At 34.2% G+C, this 21,417-nt stretch overlaps 1 protein-coding gene across 1 annotated transcript in view; it reads left to right on the top strand.

Moving 5' to 3' along the window:
- Window positions 1-21,417, top strand: part of Nmdar1 (glutamate ionotropic receptor NMDA type subunit 1) — a 1,366,481-nt gene that overhangs the window by 470,345 nt on the left and 874,719 nt on the right. The window contains exon 8 of the mRNA XM_089592421.1: window positions 9,024-9,171. Within this exon, the coding sequence (XP_089448547.1) occupies window positions 9,024-9,171 (148 nt within the window). The remainder of the gene's footprint in view (window positions 1-9,023; window positions 9,172-21,417) is intronic.

Below are 21,417 nucleotides of genomic sequence, written 5' to 3'. Positions count from 1 at the left end.
TCGCACAAGCGAAGATAGTGCTCGTCGTTGCAGTAGGGACAAAAAACCTTGGACGAAGTACTTTGATGACTATTTGAAACGTTCCGGTTTTTGTCCTTAGGTTAACCCTGTTTTGCAGGGGGGTTTGTAGGCGTAACTTTAGATTTGATAGTGTAAGATTCCAAAGTCAGCAAGTGATTATTTAAAAAAGCCTTGAACTGAGTCAAGGTGGGGGGTTCAGTAGAACAACCCAAATTCTTTTGCCAATTCTTAACAGTTCTGAAATCGAGTTTATTTGATACTATCCCTATAAAAAAATCCCCAAGCCCATGTTCAGGTCTTCCAAGATTTTCTAAGGCTGCTAAAAGCCTGAGAGTATTGCTAATTAACTGTTTGAGCTTGGTAGCTGAACCGTTTTTCATGGGGGAAGCTTCAATTATGGTATTAACAAAGCTAGAAACTAATCTTCTAGGGTTATCGTAATAATCGATTAGAGCTGTCCATGCTTGATTATAATTTTCCGCAGTTAGTGGAATATTTCCAATTAGATTGACCGCCTCCCCTTTACTTGAGTTCGCAAAAAATAATGCTCAATGGTGGTTGGTACCTCTTGTTTATTATGGACTAACGCGCGGAAAACATCACGAAAATTGAGCCATTCTTCTCGTCTACCAGAGAATTGCGGTAAATCAAATCGCGGTAAACTCGAAGAGGAGGTCCACAGATCAGACCCTCTTACTGGGTTGAGAAGTGTAAATTCACCCTTAAGATTATCAAAAAGTCCCTAAAGTAACCTAGATTATTATAATAATGATCCTCACCCTTGGTGTAAACTTCTTCTTTGAAATATTCATGATCATTTAGTAAAGGGGTTAAATTCATTGTGAGGTTATGAACGGCCTTGAATTCCGCCAAAACGTTGTCAAGTTGTTTTTGATGTGATATAGCTTGACCATAAGTCATTCTAGCTTGACTTAATTTTCTAAAATTTGTATAGGAATTCTTAATCTTACTGTAATTATCTAATTGTGTCTGAATATAACTCTTCATGTTGCTAACAAGAGGTCTACACGATGGGGTAACAAACTACACTCAAAGCCATCTAGAAAGTTCTCATAAACAACCAAACTTATAAGGAGTTTAATAATAACAGGAACTGTAAAAAATCATAAAAATCTTAAATCCAATAAGCTATGCTATCCACGACACCGCTAACTCAACCAAGACTCGACACAGTAATCTTACTTGTTTATATTTCAATATCTTATCAAATAATACGCAAAAGATATATTATATCTAATCGAAATTAATCATGACGTAAAATACAAACTAATTTTCTCGCAAAAATAAAGATCATTTAAATAAGTTTCCAAAAGTTCAACAATTATTATAATTATAAAACAAATAATTATAAACTAACCGTTTGATCTTTTATTTTTCGCTTGCTTATTTTGACTTATTAGTGTAAATTCGAGTTTGATGCGGCAGACTTGATGCGTAGGGACAGCTGCTGGTTGCGCTGTATCAACAGGTGTGGTCTTCCTGTTGATGATCTAATGACCAGAAGGTAACAAAAACTGAGCAAGTCGACTGATGTCTTCCTTCTGGTGATGATGAGCAGGGCAAGCAAATTTTGCTTATTTACTACCTTGGTTTAAAGAGTACTGCAATTTAGAAAATTCGAATAAACGTGTTGGTCTAATTTCAACGTTACTGGTGCTAATGATGCATGAGACTTTCTCGCACCAAGCGGCGAGTTTGAGAAAAGAAAAACTTCTATGGATAAGTGCTGTGAATATAATATGATTAACCTTTAATAAAGGGAGTAGTTCAAAGTACTCCCATAGATAGTATATTTATATATAGTGAGAACGAGAGCGTCTTTACTACGTGTGTGTACGAGCGTGACACAACGTGATAGAAAGAGAATGCACGACAGCGTCTCCTCTATGTGTGTATACAAGCGCGACACAACGTTATAGAAAGAGAACGCGCGAAGGCGTCTCCTCTATGTGTGTGTACAAGCGCGACACAAGAATGTATATAGAGGAAGAGAGAACGCGCGAGAGCGTCTCTTCTATATGTGTATACAAGCGCGACAAAACGCAATAGAAAGAGAACGCTCGAAGGCGTATGTGTGTGTATAAGCGCGACACAACAATAAATATAAAGGAAAAGAGAGAACGCGCGAGACCGTCTCCTCTATATACATTCTTGTGTCATCAAAGTACTTCGTCCAAGGTTTTTTGTCCCTGCTGCAACGGCGAGCACTATCTTCGCTTGTGCGACAGTTTCAAAACCAAACCGTAGCATGTCAAGAAGGCTATTCAAAAAAAGGCCAAACTTTGCCTTAATTGTTTAGGCCCGCATAAGTTTGACGAATGCACCTCATCCATCCTTTGTGTGATTTGCCAACAAAAGCACCATACCTTTATGCATCGGGATACTGACTTTTCTCCATTTTGGGCTGAGGCTAACAAAACAGATCGCTCTTCTAGTAACGAAAAGGTAGTAGATAATAAAGTCGTTCTCGAGATTAAATCTATGTATCAACAGAGAGCCGTTCTCTTGGCTACCGCTAGGGTAATTATAGCCTCTCCCTCCGGAAGAAGCTTGGTAATCCGCGCGCTGATTGATCCGTGCTCTTAAGCTTCCCTAATTTCAAAGTCTCTCATGCAGTTATTGCAGTTACAACCTAAAAAATCAAAACGTTGTTGACTGGACTGGGAGGGCAGGTGAAGACTTCCATCACCCAATCTGTAAATTTTACAATCAAACCTTACTTCGAGTCTCCTTATACATGGGAAGTTGGCGCTCTCGTTATAAAAAGGGTTTCGTCTTACAGTACTCCAGCGTCTTCTAAAAAATTATGGCTAGAGTATCTTGAAGGGCTCCAATTAGCTGATCTCAGTTTTTTTTTAAATGATCCTGTCGACTTGCTTCTCGATACAGCTGCCTATGCTTCAATAATTGAGGGACCTATTATAAAGCGAAACGCCAATTGTCCAATTTTTGTGAAATCTTCTCTAGGTTGGCTCCTATCTGGTTAAATTATGGCAATACTAGGACACTGGAATCTCTTTAAAGAGGACACGTCATGTTGGGGATCCAAACGAACAATGGGAGTTCAACCGAATTGCTCTTGATGGACATGAGCACAGTCGTGGCGTGATCATTACACAGTAATGGATGGTTAAACTTCCTAACTTTTTGATTTTACATTCTGTACGCAGTTAAGAATGTTGAAATTATTGATTGTTCACATTTTTTATGTTAAAGTGTGAATTAATGTTGTAGGTAAAGCGCCTTATAACATTGTTTGGAGATTACACGCATAGTTCGGTTTTGCGATGGGAGCTTGTTTTGAACAAAGTAAGTTTTACGTCACGCGATTGCAAAAGAAAGTGTACAGCTAGATGTTGAAAGATCGTTGAGCAATAATTTTTTCAAATTTTAGTACAGAACTATATGTTTTAGGGTAGTAAATATTAAGTATATACTATGGGATGTCACAATAGCATGAGATTTTTAATTATAAACGTAACTTTAAGTGAAATGATATTTTGTACTTCTTATTTTATTGCCTTCTGTACTTTTTGATACTAAGAACAATGCAAAAATTTTTTTAATTTTGTCAGGAAGCTTGACGATAGTGTCTTTTTTAAAAATTTAATTAATTTGTTAATCATGTTCGATCGATTCTGTGCCCATTGTGGTATCATTGATAATTTCGTATTTTTTTCACATGTATGTTTTTAAATTTTTGAATATAATTGCAGCTTTGTTCTTTAATATTTCTTCTAAGAAGAATCTTTATTTATTGTATACTGCAGTTAATCTACCCATGGTGGGATTTTTCGTTGTCTTTGTTTTTTTACTCAAAATAATACTTGGTTATTTTAAATGAAATTTTTCGTGATATTGACAAACTTTTAACAGTTTGTAATGATATCGACTATATTTCAGTTAAACTAAGATTTAAGATATGTCTGTTTTTTTTTATTGTTTTAGTAACGTTATTTTCTTCAAAAATTAAGTTTTCATATTATTGTAACAAATAAGTAAATATATAAGGTTCTGAGCATTTAGACGTTGCGTTTAATTTTTTTACTAACTCATTTTTATCGCAAAAACAACGATTAGCGTGTAAATAGAACTACATATAGAGCGGATCTCTTCTAACAAGTTTTATATTGTTAGGATCAAAGTCATAAAGTTATAAATCTGCTTTTTTGTCCTAAAAATGTGCTAAAAATTATGTTAGATTAGAATAACGTTAACTAATTATTTAAAAAGTAGAAAACATCATTTACGCTACAGTTTGAATCAAACAATACAGGTCAATTTTCAAAAACTTTTAAGAACTTTAGTATTCTTAAGCATGAAATTTTTAATTTTAGAAAAATATTCGCAATTGTTGCCATTTAATGCAGTAACCCCGTAGTATCGATTTACAGCTCGTCAAGGCCAATGCATTGTCCAATTTTATAATAGAGGTACTTATTTTTGGAAACCTCTGTGAAAGTAAGGGTGCACTTTAATGAAATAATAAGTCAAGAAGCTTTTTTTGAATGTTTCGGTACCAAATGAACTAATTTTTAATTCACCATTGGGTCTCTAATTGCGGTGGCTTATGCTAAGTTTAAACTACAGTTCAATTAAGTAAATATCATCTCAAGCGTATTACTGGAAATCATATATTGAAATTTATGTAATACTTCACCTTGCTACGTAAAATAACAGATTGTTTAAATTTCTGGCATTGAACAGCTTCATTGAATGACGTTCATGATGAACTACTGATAACTTCAGCTCATTATTTTATTCTTGCATCCATTTCTTTGTGCCCGAATCAGACTAGAGTATAGACTACGATCAAAATTCTACAAACTGCTTAATGAAAAGCCATTTCTTAAAATGTAGGAATCTTTTAGAAACGCTGGGTTGAAAAGTACCTGATAAGTTCACTAAAGAGTTCGAAATAAAAAGCTGTTTAGTAATCTCCACAGAATAAAGATCTCATTCTCGTAAAAAGTATACTAATTCCTCTAAGAAGCTAGCTTTTATTTTTTATCATAAGTGTATTTACTCATTGTTACTGACTCTCAAGGGTCGTACAAATTAGGACTACCAAAAGCAAGCTTACTTGACCAACAGTGGAGCTTATACCCTTTTCAACTTAAGCTGAACTTAAATCGAAGATAAACTTTGAAGCGTTTTCAAAGACTAACAGATTCAAATAATGTGAAGGCCACTACTTGTTCTAGTTAATTCTAACATCCAGATTAACCGTTATCGTCAATCCTACCTTGTAGGACAAGAAGAATTAAAGTAAGGATTATTATCAGAATTGGGGACGTTTAACATACCAATCCCATAGTGTCATTGCGCTGTTGCTTGTGAGAGAAAACTTTGTTTGTAGCATTAACGAACTTAACTAAGAAAAAAGCGAATTGCAAGTCAGTACACTTCCATCGCACCTACCACACAGTTGACTGTTGGTTTAATCCAGTCTAATCGTCATTTTACCAATAATGGTTTCTCTCAGCCTCAATGCCTTATGCAGAGCTTGCTGGGCACAGAAAGTGTAATTTTTTTTTTACTTATTAAATCAAAAAGTTTTGTTTACTTGATTATAAAAATTAGTGATTCAAATTGAGTTCTTATTCTTAAGGCACGCTATACTTAAGCATCTTTGTTCTCTATTATAATGCGCTACTGAGTACTTTAATAATTACAGCATCGTTTAAATGGAATTAAAAAAAACTTCCAAAATCCTTTAATAATGTTAATATTCTTAAAAATTTGTGTAACAGCAAGTAGAAAATTTTCTTTTGAAATTTGTAATAAAAAAAAGTTTTCAAAGCCATGAATCTCTATTCCTTAATTTCTATAAGATTTAGTAAGAGGAGCAATGTCATCTTAAATTTAAAGAAATAATACTATTACTTCTTTTTAAACCCTTGAAGAAACTACTATCGCGAAGGGTTTCGTAGGAATTTATTCTTATTGTAACAACATTTTAGAAAAGGCAAGTGTCACAATTTTGATTTTCCAGAACAAACATTTTTTTTTATATCTTTTGAAGAAAAAAAGTACCTCAAAGCGTTGGACTGGCATTTCTTCCATTTAACTTTAAAACGAAGTATTTAAGTGTGCCATAGAAATAACTTAATAGTAATTTAAAAATTTTTCATCAATTTGTACAGAACAGTGGCTTATAGTTGACTTTTACATTAAATAAAATCAACTTTCAAAACAATATAGTTAATGAAGTAGTTTACGTAAAAATGTAGTTTTGTTTTAACATTTTGAAACGGTGAAGGAGTAGTACCGGAAAAACTAAGCCCTCTGAACACAGAAAGTATCAGGGGGTAGGGTTTGGTTAAATATTATTTCTAACTAGATAACAGACTAACTCAAATATTTTTACCTTATTCTAAGGTCAGCTAAGAGGAGTAAGTGGTATAATAAAAGTAAGGGATAAAAACAATAGCAAAACGAGTACAGTCATATTTTTTCTAAATTTCGGTCAAAATTTTCCACAAAATTATACTTTAAGTAACATAGGTTTTAAACAACAAGCAAGGGGTCAGCCCAAGGAGTTTTCACATAATTCGGATCTCACGTAACTCCAAATAGAAAGGATAAACAATTTATTGTACAAATAGCTCAGAAAATAATAATTAGGGCGTAAAAATGTGGCAATTTTTATATTATAATATATACATATATATATTTTTTACACTATACAACAGTTGAGTGGGGTATTAAACATGATTCTCGACAGCTTACTACAAAATCCAACTTACCTCCCATCGTCTCCACAACATAATGTCCAACTCCGTCAATTTTGCTGTTTTTTATACAGCATATTTTTTATCCAGACTCTCCTGCTTCCACCCGCATTTCTCATAGGCTCCACGAATACTTTTTTTTTATCACTAATGAGCTCACCACTATTTCTGGAAAACCTTACTGACATCTTACCAATTTTCGCAAACCTTGACACATACACCCACACACGCGCGCGAGCGCACACACACTTTGACACTTACACACATGTATTTTATTTTACTTTTCAATTCATTTTATGTCAAAATTACAATAAAACACGACTCCCCTATTAACATTTTAAATTAGATTTATATTATAAAATTGATGTGTTACTTAAAACCTATTGATTCGTTCTATAAATAATAAATTAATTTTTGATTGTTTTTGTTATTTTAAATCGTTGACTTTGCGTTGTGGTGTTGGATTTCTCAGAGTGACATGTAGAAAGTGGTGTTAGTGTGTCACACGATGAACTGACGTTGACGTTCTGTATGAATTTCTATCTGCTGTAATGTAGTAGTTGCGTATTGAAATTTGTCTATTTATCTCACTTTCTTGTAAGGATCTTTGTCATATGTTAATCTGCTCATTTTTGCTTTGATTTCAATTTGTTAGTTAAAGCTAAAATTTTGTTTTCATTTATTTGAACTTGAAATATTTTTTCAATATTTAAATTGAAAAAGCAATCAGTAAAGCAAGTAAGTTATGGTTTATATGATATTTTAATAAACGTAGTAGGAGAAACAATATTTCAATATACAAGATTTAATGTAATAAATTATTAAGTTTGCATTGACAATGTTTTACCAAGGTTTAATTTTTCTTAACTTAACTTACTTTTATGGTCATTATGTATGATATTCTTTGTAGATCATTTACAGTAATAAATGCTGAAATTATTGATTGTTCTTGATCTTGCGTTAGCTAGTGTATGAAAGAAGATATAGGTTATGCAATTGCAACAGCAGGTAAACAGTAAGATGTTTCAAAGTCGCTAAGCACTCACGTTTCATACTTTCATAAAAGAATGCATAGAAACAAACGAATACTCCTTTATTATCGATTAGTATTTTTTTAATTATATGTAATAGGTGATTGAGGTGGTCAATAATATATATATATATATATATATTGCATTCAAAATAATAATATATGCATAATAAATGATTACAAGTAACATAAACTGTAATTTTTTTCTTATATGTACTGATAAAATATTTATAAATACTCTGGCTATTTTGGTAGTAGGGTCAGATTTATGCAGTGTGCCTACTGACTAAAAAACTGACCTTGGTCCATTATAAGACCATTCTCCAAAAGAAAAAATAAGATCATAGAGAGGAAGCAGTTTTAAACAAACTCAATTTTAAAAAACCTTAATTGACCATGCAAACTTATAAAACAATCATAAAAAATGCCTTTTCTTAGAAAATGGTCTGTAATAATCTCCCAATTTTTTTTGTAAGATCGAAAACTATTATATAAACCTGCTCAATTTTTAAATAGATAAACAAGTTGTTTTCTGAACAAAATTAGAAAAAAGGGTCATTGTTTATAGCATCTTGTGTTAATAAACCATCGATAAAAAAAATGAAAAAATATTTTTACAATAAAACTATTTTTACGACCAATTAAACATTAATTTTTTATTCAAAGCTTATAATGATTAAAAAACTATTGAAATCCTTATCTGTAATAAATAAGATTAATGGCTATACGTATACAAGTAGGCATGTATAAGCGTATTAAAAGATACACTAACAAATCTCAGTATATTGCACTGAGAAGTACAAAAAAAAGTAAACAATAGACTTTTAACTAAAAATAGTGCAACAAGTCAATGTTATTTGCTGCAGGACAAAGTAAAACCTTAAATTTTTTTTATCATTGGAAACAGCTTAACTATGATCAAAGGATAAGGTTTTTTACTTACAACTTCATCCATAATATATTAGAACTACAAATTGTAAGTTAACATTACTCATTTTTCTGTTTTTTTAATGTATTGATTATTTTAATTTTTTCCTGTCGATCTTTACGTAGGGATCGTCAGTGTAAAGATAAAATAATTTTTACATCAGTTGTATGAGACTTTTAAAAAATATTACTGTATTATCCAATTGTTAAGCACAAATGACATTGTCATTGTCCGATAGCAAATAAAACAGTAGTTAAATAAAACATTCAACAGTTTTCTTTGTTTTTAGGTATGTGCGACAGCAAGTTCTTGAGAGTGGAGCGACGGGTCGTGTTGCTTTTGATGACAATGGGGATCGTATATTCTCAGAATATGATATTATTAATATCCAATGGAGCAGGATGCCAAAATCCGTTGGGCGATATTATTATTCATTAGTAAGTTTAAAAGTATTACAGATCACTTAAATGACTTAGTTACTAAATAAAATTAATGGATATTATTATGAAACCGTATGACAAAAGTTTTTTTAAGAAAATGTCAAATATCTTTCACGTGAAGCTCTTGTATGAGTCTTTCAAGACTGTTCTTTATGATTACAAAGTTATTTCAAATCTGCTGAGTTACATTAAATTGATATTTTTTTATCCATTCCTATTTTAAGCGTCTGTGTCTATATAGCACTGTATCGTTTTTAACTGTGTATGTACGTTGCACTCATACGAGTTTCGGAAAAACCACCTTAGAGTAGTTTTAAATTATTGAGGGTCAAAATTTTCAAAGTTTTTGCAAGAATTATAAAAATCATTTAATCGTCATTGTCTATACAAATTAGTCTTAAAGCAATAAATAAGATTTTCACTATTTAATAAAGTCAAGAACTTCTGACCTTAAAATTGTAATTCAGGTAAAGATACGACAAGTGCTAAAATATGTTGAAACAGGACATCTTATTGTGATGAAAGAAAAACTCAACAAATCCATGATACCATTAAGTTTCTGTAATTAGATATATATATATATATAGTGAAAGAAACTATAGAGGTACCTGATGAAACAAAAGTAAACTTAATGAGCACTAAATAACTGGTTATATCTTAAAATTATGAAATAAAATTATTTATGGCACATTGATATTCTTAATAATTCAGTTTTCATACGTAAGGTATACACTGTCTTTTCTACCGTAAATTTTTTAAAAGTGGGTAGTCAAACATGGTGCTAATAACAAGTTATACAAGCTTTGTCCATACTCTTGGGATCTTATCGGATGGGAAGACTTTGTTGATGTGGGTCGTAATGTGTCACATAATTTGTAGTATCTGTAGGCTATCCATTAGGTTTGCAGCTTCAAGTTGTAAGTAAATAAGCGTTTTTTAAAGTTCATTAATATTTTTGATGATTTTATCTTTAATACACTTGAAATAATGAATCTTTTGATGGTGAACAACCAATCTCGTGGTTCCAAAATTATCACTTAACGAAGAGCTATTTTGGGTAAATCGTATCACTTTTCGCAACCCCTGATGTAAATTTTTTCGCATTTCTTCTCATATCGTTTAAAATTTTGAAAATTGATCCTAACATTACTTCACCCTCAAAGTTACAAAGTGCTTAGTGATATCTAGTTTACCAATTACTTTGTCCTTTTCCCTTCTTATTCAGCTTTCGTAAATGACAATGTGGTGTTATCATTTTATACGTAGAAAAATTGTTGTAGAAAGCAACGATAGAAACTTCTTTCGGCACCATTACATTTTTTTTACCTTCAAGTACTGAGTATCTATGACATGGCCCATCACTTTTTATGTATGGTTAAACGTACCAACAGAAACTAAGAAAATGTAGTGACATAATCAAACAGCAAGTTAATGTGAAAACCAAAATTTTAAACAGTATATTATAATTTCTTTTAGCTTTTTTTTTTCTTTTCTTATCTCTTTTGGATTGGACTAAGTCAACTAATGAACCTTATCCAGTAATTGCCTAAAATAACGGTGGAAGTCAACAATTCATACAAATTACCATTATATCTCTATATATAACACAAAATTAGTCAAATTTGATATGCATACACATGTTTTTAAGGTTACCTTCCTTTGAAATAATCACTAATCAAGAGTAAAATTTTTTTAATGCATAATGGTAGATGTAATATGGCAGCCATTTTTTTTTAATTTTTGAATAAAAATGGCTGCCCTACTAGATCTACCATTTTGTTTATGTTGATGTGAAATGTTCCTTACATAAATAATGGTATTATGTAGCTGTGAAACTGAATTATGAATGACGTGACGCATTAATGACAAAAATTTTTTTATACTCAGCATTCACTATACAGTTAACAATTAAGACAAGAGCGTTGAAAAATCAAACGTCTAACCTAATGCTACCGTATTAAATTAGATTTTAATTAATATGTTTGTCGATTAATTAATCTAGTGTAGAATCAAGTGTAAAAAGACGGTTACGGTTGATACTAGATGCACGATTTATGTAATTTCTTGATGAAGAACGTAAACACTAGTACCTGAAAACAAGATTTAATAAGCATTTACCTACAAGTTACTCATTTTGAAGTCTAGTTGCAATGGATTGGAATAAATTCTAACATTGTCAATTTTTAAGCAGAGAAAATTGATATTTAAATTTTAAGAATTAGAAAAATTTGTTGTATGATCCCTATTTATAGCCTTATTTTTTTTTAATCGTTGATTATTTGATAAGTATCTGGTCTAAAATAATAATATTTAAGGTTTCTCCCTAAATATCACTGTTCATTGTCACAGCTTTTACTTAGATACATGTGAGCGGTTGTTTTACAATGCTCTTAGACAGAGCTTTTGTATGGGTTAGCAAAACAAATGGGCTTATTAAAATGCATTTCACTGTAAGATTTGCTTTTTCGATGTGAATAGAAACCCTTTTTTATGTTTTTATGAGGCAAAATTCATCGTCAAACCTTTCTAATCACATTTTTACCTTGACGTTACCAATGAGTGATTTCTCGTGATTACATACGTTACAATGAATGTGACAAATTAGATCAACCAAATAGTTTAAGCCCCATGGTGGTGTTCGACACATCGTATATTTTTGTATTTGTTGCGACACGCTATAATGCACTCATTAAGTGGGATGATTTTTCTGCAGGTCCGTCATTTCATAATGTTCTTAAATATGTTTTGTAAGCGTATGCAATATGTAAAGGTAACACAGATTTCTGATTTAAAAATACATTGACATGGTTGAACAAAGAAAAGCATGGAACTATTGATCGACCTCGCTTTTGTTGTTTTAGATGTTACATCATCTTTTTATTCTTCATGTTCATTGACAGCTCATTTGACATGAAGATTAAGCATCATGTGTGCAAGACCAATGTACTTGTCACCATTACCTGGTACTACCAATTTGGTTGGTGAATTCTCCATAAACAATAGAATCAGATTGTACTAAATCGAGTGGGATCTCTTTTTAGTTGTTTTATTTGCTGCAGTATCAAACAAAAGAAGATTAGATATTAAGCACTGTCATGTGTGACTATGCAAAAAAAACCATATTTTCAAAATTGAACTTTTTAATAATATACGTCATGCAGTTTATTTATTTTTTTTTTATTTTATTGTCATTTTTTCTTTGTGTATTTTTTGTATACTTTTAAGATGCCCATGCCTTGACCACACAGCTCCAAGTAATAATTGTAACTGAAATGACTCGTCAAGTAAACCTACTCTACACCCTAAACCTTCCATAAGTTTGTCTAATTTTTCTTCAGATTTTTTCCTCCAGAGCTCAATAACAATGATTTATGCATAGGAGTTAAGAAAGTTTTAATCTTGACATAGCTGTACAAGTGAGGTAAAGGTACCGATGCTTGGTAAAATTTCGTTTTGAAATTCCTATAAAACTATATTTAGGAGATAACATAAGTATAAATATTGTTATTTATAAATTTTGTTTCTTATTAATCATGCATTTTTTAAAATTAATTCTTGACAAGAAATAATTTTAAATCAATAAGCACTTTGTACATAATGTTGTACCTAACGCGAAACACCATCCTGATAGTGGCGCGTCGTGTCCCAATGAAGGAAGGCTAGACGTACGTGTGCCCTCTCTTTTTAAGGCCTATGGCAGATGATTGTTGTGGGAGAGAGCAAAGGCTAAGCAGATGAGATGCAAAAGGGAGCTGGCTCTCTGGCTAGAACTGGCAAGGATGAAGGTCGTACACACGTGACGCGCTCTTCTCTCGTTTTTGCATAAATGAAGACGTTGATACTAGTTCCTTGACTTATTACTTTCTGCGCACTCCAAGACCATAGAACTCTACGCAACAGTTTCGGTATCAGAAGTGGGATGGTCATCGTGATAAAATAAAAGTAAAATTTTTTTTTTCGGTTTTTGTCGACGGTAAAGTATGGACTCTCACGATTTTTGGGAAACACACATAGTGTCGTGCCACGAAGTGAACAAGGAATTGCTACGAGAAGAATTGACGAAACAAGGAGTTGCTAAAGAACGGAAAAAGCAGCTTTAAATCAAGGACCAAGGCGGAGGATACCTGGGATTATGATAGAAATCGAGCAAACAAGAATATTGAAGGGTCTTGATTGCCATCATTCTAGACAGGAGCATACGGTAAGAACTCGAGATTTATAAATAAACAAATATATTTGACTGTTCCAGGGGTTCTGTAAAAAATTTTAGTGCGTTATAAATTAATTTTTGCTATTGTATTCATTGTGCGTTCGTTGCCCTCCTCATTATATCGGTAGTGCAGCCCTAAATAATATATAAATAAATAATAAATTAGACACACGATAACTGTTAAGCTCAAGCAGGTTTATTATCGTGAAATAGCAACGCAAATAATTGTACAGAAATTTACTTATTAGTATTTAAGTGCTCCCATACAAGCAGGAAATAAAAAAAAAAAAAAAAACAAAAAAAAATGATAAAGAATCTACGATGGAAAACTTCGATGAATCGCAAAGTGACATCATAAGTGTTAGGGAGGACGAAATTCCCTCGTATCCGGAAAATGAACAAGAGTCAAAAATACTGACCGTATTATTAGAGCACAGCCCCAAAACTCAAATTGAATGGGAAAAAATGGGCAAAAAACAACGTATGCTAATTGAAAAATTCTTAAAAAAAAAATAAAACCAGGGGTCATTCGAGAGAAAGTCTCACAAACAGCGTCATGCACAATGGGGATGGGTGCAGAATATTTTAACACCGTAAGAAGTAATGCCGTGAATATGTTACCCTTAAAAAATGAAAATTAAACAGCCAGAAATGGGATGAGCGAAATTTCTAGGGACGTAAACTTGCACTTGAAAGATACGTTTGACAGTAAGAATATACAAGATACGTTTCAACATGCATTCGGACAAAAAAAAAAACGGCGCAGCAAACGGCACAGCAATGTGCGCCATAGTTTTCGGAGGAAACACTAACACGTAATTGTAGGTATTTAGTGCGTTAACGTCAAGGACGTTGAAAAAGGTAAGAATGTATGAGGGGCAGCAAACGGGAATCCCAAGTTTTTCGGGATCAAGGATGCATGATGCTGGACCCAGTTACGAACCTTCAGGCCAAATAAATAAAAGGGTGAGAGGCCAACCGATAGCACCGTCATCTGACTCGCCGTTTCAGGATAACAATATGAACGGGAAATACAGTTTGCTAAAGCAGCAACATCAAGAGCAGCCAACTCTAACTTATATAACCCCATCATGAGTCAACAGCGAGTGGAAAACACGTACCCTGTTAGCATGTACTATAGTGCACTGTTCCATGTCAGTAGCGTAGCAAGTGGCATCCCTATATTCAATTGAGATCCACTAAACTTTTCGCTCTCTGAACAGATGGTGAAGACAGCAAATCTAGCAGTCCCACCGCAATATAAAAAATACTTCATAGTTACACTAGGCGATAAACTTAGGAAGATGATGGCAGATTAATTTTGCACCTGGTTATCGCTGGTTAATACCGTAAACGTATTTTTACTCACTCTATTACAGTGATTCAGGAGCATGGGGGAATCAATACACAGCTAGCCCAACTTAAGTCACTGTATCAGCTAAACAGCAAGTCCATTATTCAGTACTGCAGCCGGGCGCAATGGCTGCATAATGGAATAATGATGACTCATGACGACAACCCACAGCTGTCCCAAATTCAGAAAACTGCCCTAAAGCAATTCACAGATAGAGATTCAGCGAATCAGTTTATCTATGGAATGAAAGCGCCATTCAGTTGGAACGTGGCCAGGGTTAAATTTATAACACTGGAGGAGGTCATTAAAGTGGCTGTAGACGTAATCAACAAGTTAAATCTACGTCAAATGGCACCAAGTAATTTCAGTACAAATAAAACACGGGAGAGTTGTTTTGGTAGGAGAAACCCAAGGATAGGCACGGTAATCAGCGATGCGCTGGGGGGAAAAAGTAATACGGATGAATGGGATGGCAACTGGGATGTTAAGTGGTGCTCATATTATCAGGAGCACTGTCTGCACTCTACGAGCGGGTGCAAAAAGCTATGGAGAGACGCGAAAAACGGAAGAATAAAAGACCCCGATAGGCCCAAAACAGAACCACCCAAGAGACTAACGAAGATGGAAGACAAATATGAAGGGAGACCTGCATACGATGATCAACCTCCTAATGTGCAGTACAGTAACCCTAATCCTAGAAATGACCGTAAGAAACCTAATAGTTTCACATCCAATTATAATACTTATAATAATAATAATAGAAACTTTAACGGCAACAATAGTCGCCCTCCGTGGAATAATAATAGGAACAATAGTAGGCCAATCGAAGAGAATAGTTATTTGAATGGCCGAAATAGGGGAAATAATTACGTGCCCAATAATAACAATTGTGATAATCATTATCAGTAACGGGAAAACAGTTACAATAATTACGGGCCCAATAATAACAATTATGATAATTATAGTTGACAACTGAAAAATAATTATAACCACTACTTGCCCAATAATAACAATTATGATAATCATTATCAGCGACGAAAAAACAGTTATAATAATTAAGTGCCCAATAATAACAACTATAATAATCATAATCAGTGACGAGAAAACAGTTATAATAATTACCAGCCCAATTATAAAAAATATGATCATTGACGGAAGAGTCATCACCATAATTACGGAACCAGGGGCAATAGTTGTAACCTCTGCAATTAGCGAGGAAACCACAATACTCGATATAATCGTGGGTAAGATACGAGGACGGACGGGTCACTCGTGGAGGATTTGAACTCCCAGGGTGCTCGGTACGCTTCCCAAGCGTCGGGCAAGTGGGAGCAAAAATAAATTTATTTCTAGCAGGTAGAGCACCCCCTTCGGTTTTTGTGACAAGCACTCAACTAAGAGGTGGGAAAGCAAAATTTTAAGCGAACACAGGAGCTAAAATTTCCATTATACAAAATGACAGTGTTCTTTTAAATGGATTCTTTGAAGTGAGGAACCGAGTAAAAATTGTGGGTGTTACGCATAAAGAGCGTAGCTTTTTAGGTGTAGTTGACACCACTGAATGGCCTTATGTGTAGGCTGCATGTGGTCCCACGCGAATTCCCGATAGATGGGGAAGGGATAATTAGATGTAACATTTTGAAATTATATCAAGGTCGCATAAGTGTGGCAGAGAATATTTTTTAATTAGAAGGAATGAGAATTATTAAATCCAGCCAGAGATGCTCAAAATTTTTGCCAAGTCAAGGCAAGTTATATATGCCCGCATCAGGATAAATAGCGAAAAAATAAAAAAAGGGTGGGTTCCTTGGCAAAGAATGAGAAAAGGAGTTCTATTCGGAAATTTTATAGCCACAAATAATGGTGAAAAGTTTATGCTGAGTGTGTCAACACACTAAATGAAATAATAAGCATACCTGTACCGAAAATCGAGTTAGTAGAATGCGAGGTGATGTGAGAGGCCAATCCAATTAGCATTAAAGGAAACGACGCTTAGGGCATTAATAAGGTAATGATAAGACTTTTTGAGGCAAATGGTCAAAAAAAAAAAAAATTGAACGAAGTTGAATACATCGTTACAAGTAATTGTACAAGCAGCGGGAACAATAATGAACACTACCAATTTAGATGGTTTGTCAGATAAAGAAAAAATAGCGAGAATCGATAAAATAATACAGCTTATTGATGTTTCAAGCTGCAACGAGGAAGAAAAATCGCTCGTCCAGAGACTCACAGAGTATAATCCATTTGTGTTTGGCCTAGACGAAGAACTACTGAAAGCAACTTATATATTGAAATACCGCATCATAACAACGACGGAAAAGCCCGTGGCAGCAAAGTGCTATAGGTATCCACCAGCGCTTAGGGAACAAATAAAAAAAGAGATAGAGAAATTGATTGAGCAAAGAATCGTTGAGCCTTTGTAATCGCCGTACAATTGTACCCAAGCATGCGGAGCCAGATGGGGAGGAGCGTTGGCGCGTGGTAACTGATTTAAGGCAGCTCAACGAAATTACTGTAGGAAGCTGCTATCTCCTACCATTACAAAGTGATATACTTGAGCATTTAGCGTCGGCTCGATACATAACAGTAGTCGATTTGAGGCAGGGATTTTTCCAAATAGAAATTTACGAGGATATCGCACATAAAACGGCATTCTCGGTGCTGGACGGTCATTATCAGTATAAGAGAATGCCAATGGAGTGTACGGACTCGCCAAATACATTTTTAAGAGCGATGTCACTCTTTTTGGTGGGTCTGCAAGGGCATGAAATCGAAGTGTATTTGAATGACATCATGGTGTTTGCTCCAAACGTCGAAGAGCACGAGAAGTGTTAAATTAGACTTTTGAAGTGGCTTTTATAAGCAAACTTAACAATTGACCCAAAAAATGCCAATTTTTGAAACGTGAGGCAAAAGTACTGGGGCATATAGTAGGAAACGGACAAATAAAAACAGATCCAAAGAAAATCTAAGCAGCGAAGAAATACCTGAGACCTACGAATGCAAAAAAAATCAAACGATTTCTTGGATTTGTCGGATATTACAGACGATTTATCTAGAATTATGCAAAAATTGCTCAGTTGCTCTCCAAACCCTTAAGAAAAGGAGTAGAGTTCAAATAAGTAGAGCAGCAGGAGCAAGCTTTCAAAGCACTAGTTGACGCATTATGTAGTGAGCCGGTACTTATTGAACCTAATCTGGACAAGCCCTTTATAGTTACAACGGATGCGTTATACTACGCAATAGGAGCAATATTGAGCCAAGGTGAATTTGGGAAAGATAGACCGTTGGAATATGCTTCACGATGCCTTTGAGGGAGTGAATTACGCTAAGCAACGTATGATAAGAAACTGTTAGCTATGGTGTTTGCAAAAGAACAGTTTAGGCCGTACTTATTTGGGTAAAAATTTACAGTGGTCACAGATCATGAACCACTAAAACATTATCATACGTCAAAGAAGCCTGACATAAGATTTAACAGGCTAAACACAGAACTACGGGGCTATGAGTTTGACGTAGTATATAGGCCAGTAATTTCAAACAAAGCACCTGACGCACTCTCTTGAAATCTAGTAATAGGAGAGGGAGAAAAAACCACTGAGCGGCCATGCCAAGATCTGTATCAGCTGGCGGATGAACAAAAGGAAGAAGAACTAGCCGACAGTGATGGGCCTTTGGTGCACATTTTTTAAATACGAGGGACGTGTACACAGCGTATTTAGGGAAATACTAAAAAAGGGAAAATTATCTACTCTGATTCAGAGGATTCAGATAAGAAAGTACAAAAAAAAAAAAAAAATTTTGATGGACAGAAAGGAAATAAATGGGACATGAAAATAGATGGTCAAGCTGATGGTGAGTGAGATTCCAAATCTGAGGAAGAAGTAGGAATAAACAAAAAATTAAGCAAAAAAATGAGGAAAACAGTGAGAAAACAAAGTCACCCAAGAAAGGATGTTGTAGTTAGCAATTTAAAAACGGAAACAAATACGGCATGCAACGAGAGTCCGTCAAAGGATGTTATTGTTGCAAATTACGGAACACTAATAATAATAATTAGTGAATCAGGAAATCACAGTACGGGGCTTGATGATTGGGGCTTCGCAGCAGATACAAGCAAGCTTGGCGGCCGAAGAGTCGAGGAAAGTTAAAGGCACTCGAGAGTTAACGGAAGTAGACGAGGTAGCAGAAGGTACCGAGACCTGTGAAAAAGGTGTTTTCAAAAGCAGAGGTGTCGAAGCATTGGAGAGAGCCGATCAAGCACGAGAGAGATCGAAGGAAGAGGAGAGTGAAGGAGAGCCACTACAGTACAAGCATACAGCGAGTGAGCCACTTACTGATGGTACTAATGAATGTAATAAAAGGGTGCAAAGGCAAATGTTCAATAGTACAATGGCACAAAACGTAGAAAAAAGAGAACGCAGGTCAGCGAAGCCCTCAGAAAGCACAAAAACATACTTTGTTCCAAGAACAGAGGTAGACAAGGAACCGGATATACGCGATTCGTCGGAGGAAAGATCAGACGAACTGCGGGCGCAGGTTGTGATCGACGTAAGAAGGCGAGATGTAGAGGGAAGGCCAGGAATGAGGATGAGGATTGACGTGTGGGAGCCCAACGAAAAAATACCTGAAGAAAATCGTCACAGGAATCCAACAATAAAAAAGCCAAACTTAGCGTCGTACGCAATCACGCTGACAGACAAGTGGCTGGCGTATCTTAATGGTAATACACGAAGAAGAATGAATAAATGCATTCAACCTCATAAAATAGTTTCCAGAGTGCCAGGACTATTTCATAGCCTAATATTTTAACTTAAGCTCTTAACTAATGAGGTGAGAATAATATTAAAAAATTTAGAATACCTGCAAAAGTGTAGAGAGCCAGAACAAACGGAAAATATGCTGAAGTCAAGTACAGAATATGGAAATGTGAAATGTATATGTATATATTTTTGCAAGAATTTAAGAAAAACGTGTGTGTACACCTTAAATTAAATAGTGGAAATTATTTTTGTACGCACTTTATTGCAACAGGCAAAGAATAAATCGGACACTTACATGTAGAAGGTAATGGCGAGAACGCCCATTACATGCCCCTAGTACAAAATCCTAACACCAAATTGAATATTACCATATTAACGAACCAAAAGACGCATTATGAAAAAATATCTAATAGGCTCGTAGCGCAGCCAATTGTAACAATTACACTAATAAAAACATTTAAATAATGGTCGGACCAACAGTAGAAGAATAAGTTATATTATTTAAAACATTAAAACGTACTGTAATACTACATTTATTAAAATGGAATACCAATTTCATGAAGTAGAATTAAGTAGTTTTTCATAAGCACTAAGCCTAAGTTATAACCCTGAACTGTTAAATTTATGAGATTTTGTTACGTACAACAATATAGTGGACGAGATTGAAAGAATGAAAAAAAAAATTGATAACGGCCATGTATTTTATGTCGAATAATAATTAACAAATAAAAATTTTGCTATAATGCACTATATCATGAAGGGAAAGGAGTGTGAACGAAAACAATAAATGTTTACACAAACAAAACAATTTAGCAAATGTGTGTAAAGGCGGAACAAGGACAGGTTTTTTTTTCTCTTCACCCTTTGACTCCTATATTGGAAATCTCACATACAATATAAACAACATTACATGAACATTACTTTAACACAAATATATAAATTGAAAAGGAAATCGCCTTCGAGGATGATAGCAGCGCGTCCTCGGACGTGTCACGTACAATATTATAGATACACATACATGTGCCCCCTCTTTTTTAAGCGTACTATACATGATTGTTGTGGGAGAGAGCTAAGGGATAAGCAGATAGGATGCTGAAGGGAGCTGGCTCTTTGGCTATAGCTGGCAAGGACGAAGGTCGTACACACGCGATGTGCTCTTCTCTCATTTTTGCATAAATAAAAACGTTGATACTAGTTTCTCGACTAATTACTTCGTGCGCACCCCAAGACCATAGAATCCTACGCAACAGCACTTTGCCTAGGCCCAAAAGTCAATTTCTTTCGTTTGAAAATATCCTTTTATTTTTTGAGTTAGAAGAAATGGCCAGGTCATTGGATTCAATAGACATAATTTCTTTTTTCAGCAACCCAAAAACATTTTTAAAAAACGATTCTACTTAGTTACTTAAAAAATATTTTAAAAACTCAGTTCTACTTCTGGGCCTGAAAGTTATTCTTCTTCTATATGGCTGTGTTATATTCAATTGCTTCAAGCAATATTATTCATTGGAAACTGCTTAACAAGATATGCATTAAGAATTAACATTTTACGCTAACTGTCTTGCTACTACATCATAGCCTACTGCTTGATTTTACACGATCGTACTATTTAATACAGTCCAATGAACAAAAATGTTACGAAACTTATGTAAAGTGGTGGTAGGGGAAGTACAACTGTAAATGCTTATGCAGAGGTCTTCTTACATTTTCTCTTTTAACATCATTAGTCTGTCATGGAGAAAGGTCACTAAAGCTAAGACGATGATTAGTGACAACAAGAAAAAAGGGCGAAATTTGAAAAGAGACAAGCAGAGAAATAGGAAAAAAAAATTCAAGAAGAAATCAGAATCTTAAAAGTGTAAGTTGTTCTAATTCTTAATTTTTCAAAAAACACTTCAAAGCTCAATCACTCT

The sequence above is a fragment of the Copidosoma floridanum genome, unplaced genomic scaffold (assembly GCF_036245765.1).
Source record: "Copidosoma floridanum isolate Cflo_tuat_1 unplaced genomic scaffold, Cflo_Japanese_pri ptg000017l, whole genome shotgun sequence".
NCBI classification, from domain to species: Eukaryota; Metazoa; Arthropoda; class Insecta; order Hymenoptera; family Encyrtidae; genus Copidosoma; species Copidosoma floridanum.
Note: the sequence above shows the minus strand (reverse complement) of the source record. Positions and strands in the feature narration are given on the sequence as shown.